At 57.5% G+C, this 4,814-nt stretch overlaps 1 protein-coding gene across 1 annotated transcript in view; it reads right to left on the bottom strand.

The window, feature by feature from the left end:
- Positions 1 to 332: 332 nt before the first annotated feature.
- Positions 333 to 4,814, bottom strand: part of WNT1 (Wnt family member 1) — a 7,973-nt gene continuing 3,491 nt past the window's right edge. The window contains exons 3-5 of the mRNA XM_015886885.2: positions 4,785 to 4,805; positions 3,723 to 3,988; positions 333 to 2,248 (exon numbers count right to left, since the gene is read on the bottom strand). Coding sequence (XP_015742371.1) covers positions 1,760 to 2,248; positions 3,723 to 3,988; positions 4,785 to 4,805 — 776 coding nt within the window. The 3' untranslated portion in view covers positions 333 to 1,759. The remainder of the gene's footprint in view (positions 2,249 to 3,722; positions 3,989 to 4,784; positions 4,806 to 4,814) is intronic.

Raw genomic sequence — 4,814 nt, 5'->3', positions numbered from 1 at the left:
CCCGCCGAGCGGCACCGACCCCACAGAGCCCCATAGAATTCCAGGCATTGGGGGACGCCGCCCCCCAGGTGCCATGGTGATAGGGCGCCCGACCCCAACCGGGATGGAATAGGATGGGATGGGGGGCGACGGGCTGTGGGGTGGAATTGGGATGGATGGATGGATGGGAGAGAAATGGGGCGGGGGGGGATGTGGGAATAGGGGGAGGGGGGGGATGGAGGGTGGGTTTGGGGTCATTGAGCCCCAATGTGGGTCCGACCCCCCCCAATGTGGGTCCGACCCCCCCCCAAATGAACCAAACTGGGCAGCTGTGATAAAAATAAATCCTTTATTCTCTGGAGCCCGTAAAGCAGCCAAAGCTGCTGCGAAGTGTTTAATCATTAATTAATCCTTGGTATAAAAAATAACATCAACCGGGACTGGGGCCGGCCAAAGAGTGGGGGGCTCCCATAGGGCAAAGGGACCCCAAAGAGGGAAGAATGGGACCCCTATGGGGCAAAGAGTGGGACCCCCAAAGGGGGAAGAGTGGGGACTCCCATAAGGCAAAGAATGGGACCCCTATGGGGCAAAGTGTGGGACCCCCAAAGGGTGAAGAGTGGGGACTCCCAGAGGGCAAGGAATGAGACCCCCAAAGATCAAAGAATGGGACCCCTATGGGGCAAAGAGTGGGGACTCCCATAAGGCAAAGAGTGGGACCCCCAAAGGGGGAAGAATGAGACCCACAGAGTGCAAAGAGTGGGACACCCATGGGGCAAAACTTGGGATACCCAAAGGATGAAGAGTTTGGACCTTCAAAGGGCAAAGATGGGGACCCCCAAAGGGCAATGAGTGGGACCCCCACAGGACAAAGACCCCCATGGGGCAAAGCTTGGGATCCCCAAAGGATGAAGAGCGGGATCCCTATAGGGCAAAGCTTGGGATACCCAAAGGGTGAAGAGTGGGACCCCTATAGGGCAAAGATGGGGACCCCCAAAGGATGAAGATTGGGACCCCCACAGGACAAAGACTGGGGATGCTCAAAGGGTGAAGAGTGGGGTCCCTATAGGGCAAAGCTTGGGATACCCAAAGGATGAAGAGTTTGGACCTCCAAAGGGCAAAGATGGGGACCCCCAAAGGGCGATGAGTGGGACCCCAATGGGGCAAAGCTTGGGACACCCAAAGGGTGAAGAGTGGGGACCTCCAAAGGATGAAGATTGGGACCCCCACAGGACAAAGACCGGGACCCTCATGGGGCAAAGACTGGGATCCCCAAAGGATGAAGAGCAGGATCCCTATAGGGCAAAGCTTGGGATTCCCAAAGGATGAAGAGTGGGATTCCCAGTAGGGCAAATATTGGGATACCCAAAGGATGAAGAGTGGGGACCTCCAATGGATGAAGATTGGGACCCCACAGGACAAAGACTGGGGATGCTCAAAGGGTGAAGAGTGGGATCCCTATAGGGCAAAGCTTGGGATGCCCAAAGGATGAAGAGCGGGATCCCTATAGGGCAAAGCTTGGGATACCCAAAGGATGAAGATTGGGACCCCCACGAAGACAAAGACCGGGACCCTCATGGGGCAGAGATTGGGATCCCCAAAGTACAAAGACCCAAAGTGTGAAGAGCAGGACCCCTACAGGGCCAAGAGTGGGGACACCAAAGAGTGTGGACCCCCCCACCCCCAATAAATACCTTATTTACAGCGGCACCGACCCCAAGGGGAGCTGGGTCCCCCCCTGCCCCACTCCCTCGCCCCACACGCCCCATTGCAGCCATCGCGCTCACAGACACTCGTGCAACACCTGCGTGTTGGTGCAGTTGAGGCAGCTGACGTGGCAGCACCAATGGAAGGTGCAGTTGCATCGCTCCGTGACACGCTGGGTGCGCGTGCGAAACCCCCTCCCACAACACAACAGCTCACACCCATCCAACCCAGGGGACGAACTATTGCACGCCCGCCCCGCCGTCCCCGCCGTCCCCATCTTCCCGCTATAGGAACAGAAATTGGGCGACTTCTCGAAGTAAACCAAGTCATGGGGTGATGGTGGTTTATGGGCCGGGTTTTCGGGTTCCAGGTGGTGCAGCTCGACCCGTGACGCCCTATTGCTGCCCTTGTTGCCGTAGATGACCCTGGAGGCGCCGTCGAAACGGTCCTTGAGGACGTCGCCGACCGCTCGGAACGTGGGGAGCCGCATCCAGCACGTGCGGACGGTGCAGGAGCCCGACATGCCGTGACACTTACACTCCTGGCGCATCTCGGAGAACACGGTCTGCAATGGGAGGGGAATAATGGGGAGGGGGATTAATGGGGGTCGGAGGGGGGTCTCTGTGGACATATCCGACCCCAGACTAAAGAAAGGGGTGATATGGGGTAATGGGGTAATGGGGGTAATGGGGTAATGGGGTAATGGGGTAATGGGGAGGGGGATTAATGGGGGAGGGGGATTAATGGGGGAAGGGGTTGGACGGGGGGTATCTGTGGTCATATCCGACCCCAGACTAAAGAAAGGGGTGATATGGGGTAATGGGGTGAGCTGGGGGTCTCTGTGGCCATATCCAACCCCAGCCTAAAGAACAGAGAGATATGGGGTAATGGGGTGGGAGGGTAATGGGGTAATGGGGTAATGGGGAGGGGGATTAATGGGGGAGGGGCGGGGCGGGGGGTATCTATGGTCATATCCGACCCCAGCCTAAAGAACAGAGAGATATGGGGTAATGGGGTGAGCTGGGGGTGGGACGGTAATGGGGTAATGGGGTAATGGAGTAATGGGGAGGGGGATTAATGGGGGAGGGGGTTGGAGGGGGGTCTCTGTGGACATATCTGACCCCAGCTCAGAGAAAGGGGTGATATGGGGTACTGGGGTGGGAGGGTAATGGGGTAATGGGGTAATGGGGAGGGGGATTAAAGGGGGAGGGGGTTGGAGGGGTGTCCCTGTGGCCAAATCCGACCCCAGCCTAAAGAACAGAGAGATAATGGGGTAATGGGGTGGGAGGGTAATGGGGTAATGGGGAGGGGGATTAATGGGGGAGGGGGATTAATGGGGGAAGTGGTTGGACGGGGGGTATCTGTGGTCATATCCGACCCCAGCCTAAAGAACAGGGTGATATGGGGTAATGGGGTGGGAGGGTAATGGGGTAATGGGGTAATGGGGAGGGGGGTTAATGGGGGAGGGGGTTGGAAGGGGGTCTCTATGGTCATATCTGACCCCAGCCTAAAGAACAGAGAGATATGGGGTAATGGGGTGGGAGGGTAATGGGGTAATGGGGTAATGGGGAGGGGGATTAATGGGGGTTGGACGGGGGTCTCTGTGGACATATCCAACCCCAGCTCAAAGAAGGGAGTGATATGGGGTCCCCATGGGGTGAGCTGGGGGTCCCTGTGGCCATATCCAACACCAGCCTAAAGAAAGGGGTGATATGGGGTTCCCCATGGGGTGAGTTGGAGGTCCTTGTGGTTACATCCTACCCCAGCCCAAAGAAAGGGATGATATGGGGTCCCCATGGGGTGACTTGGGGGTCCCCACTGCCATTCCAGCCCCACTTAAAGGGGTGACATGGGGGGTCCCATGGCCATTCCAACCCCACTTAAAGGGCTGACCTGGAGGGTCCCCATGGGATGACCTGGGGGTCCCAATGTCCATCCCAACCCCACCCAACACAAAGGGGACCCCAAGGCCCCACTCAGCCCCCACCCCACAACAAGGGGTTACCAAAGGGTCCCCATACCCCCCCCTTATTACTGACCATGCGCCCGGCCTCGTTATTGTGCAGGTTCATCAGGAATCTCAGATCTCGGCCCTTTTCACTGGAATCAACGAATTCCCTCCCAAAAAGTCGCCCGAAATCGATGTTATCGCTGCAGCCCCCCCAGTGCCAGTCGGGACCCCCGGGACCCCGACGTCGGTAATCGCAGGTACAGGATTCAATGGAGCCCTCGGAGCAGGATCGAGCCACTGAGTGTGTGACACCAGCGCTGGTGATGGCGAAGATGAAGGCAGTCTCACGGCATCCTATAGGGGTAAATAGGGGGGGGTCAGAGCAGTGATGGGACCCCCAGATCCTATAGGGCAAAAATGGGGGGTCAGAGCAATGATGGGACCCCCAGATCCTATAGGGCATAAATGGGGGATTGGGGGGGTCAGAGCAGTGATGGGACCCCCAGATCCTATAGGGCAATATAGGGCAAAAATGGGGGGTCAGAGCAATGATGGGACCCCCAGATCCTATAGGGCAAAAATGGGGGATTGGGGGGGTCAGAGCAATGATGGGACCCCTAGATACTATAGGGTAAAATAGGGGCATTGGGGGGGGTCAGAGCAATGATATAGGGTAAAATAGGGGGAGTGGGGGGGTCAGAGCAATGATGGGACCCCCAGATCCTATAGGGCATAAATGGGGGCATTGGGGGGGGGTCAGAGCAATGATGGGACCCCCAGAGATGGGACCATGGGGGGGTCGATGAGGGGAATCCCTGGGGTTGTGCTCATGGGGAAGCTTTAGTAGGGACCTACAGGGTTGTGCCTATAGGGGAACCACTATGGGGACCGCCAGGGTTATGCCTATGGGGAAACCATTATAGGGACCCCCAGGGTTGTGCTTATGGGGAAACATCAGTGGGGACCCCCCCTGGTTTGTGCTTTTGGGGCAGCCAATATGGGAACCCCCATGATTGCACCCATATCCCTTACCCCTATTGACGACCCCCCCCCATATCCCTCACCCCTATTGACTCCCCCCATATCCCTCACCCCTATTGACACCCTCCATATCCTTCACCCCTATTGACGACCCCCCCCCATCCCTCACCCCTATTGACGACCCTCATCCCTATTGCCG

The sequence above is a fragment of the Coturnix japonica genome, linkage group LGE22C19W28_E50C23 (genome assembly GCF_001577835.2).
Source record: "Coturnix japonica isolate 7356 linkage group LGE22C19W28_E50C23, Coturnix japonica 2.1, whole genome shotgun sequence".
NCBI classification, from domain to species: domain Eukaryota; kingdom Metazoa; phylum Chordata; class Aves; order Galliformes; family Phasianidae; genus Coturnix; species Coturnix japonica.
This window is presented reverse-complemented; position numbering and strand designations above follow the sequence as displayed.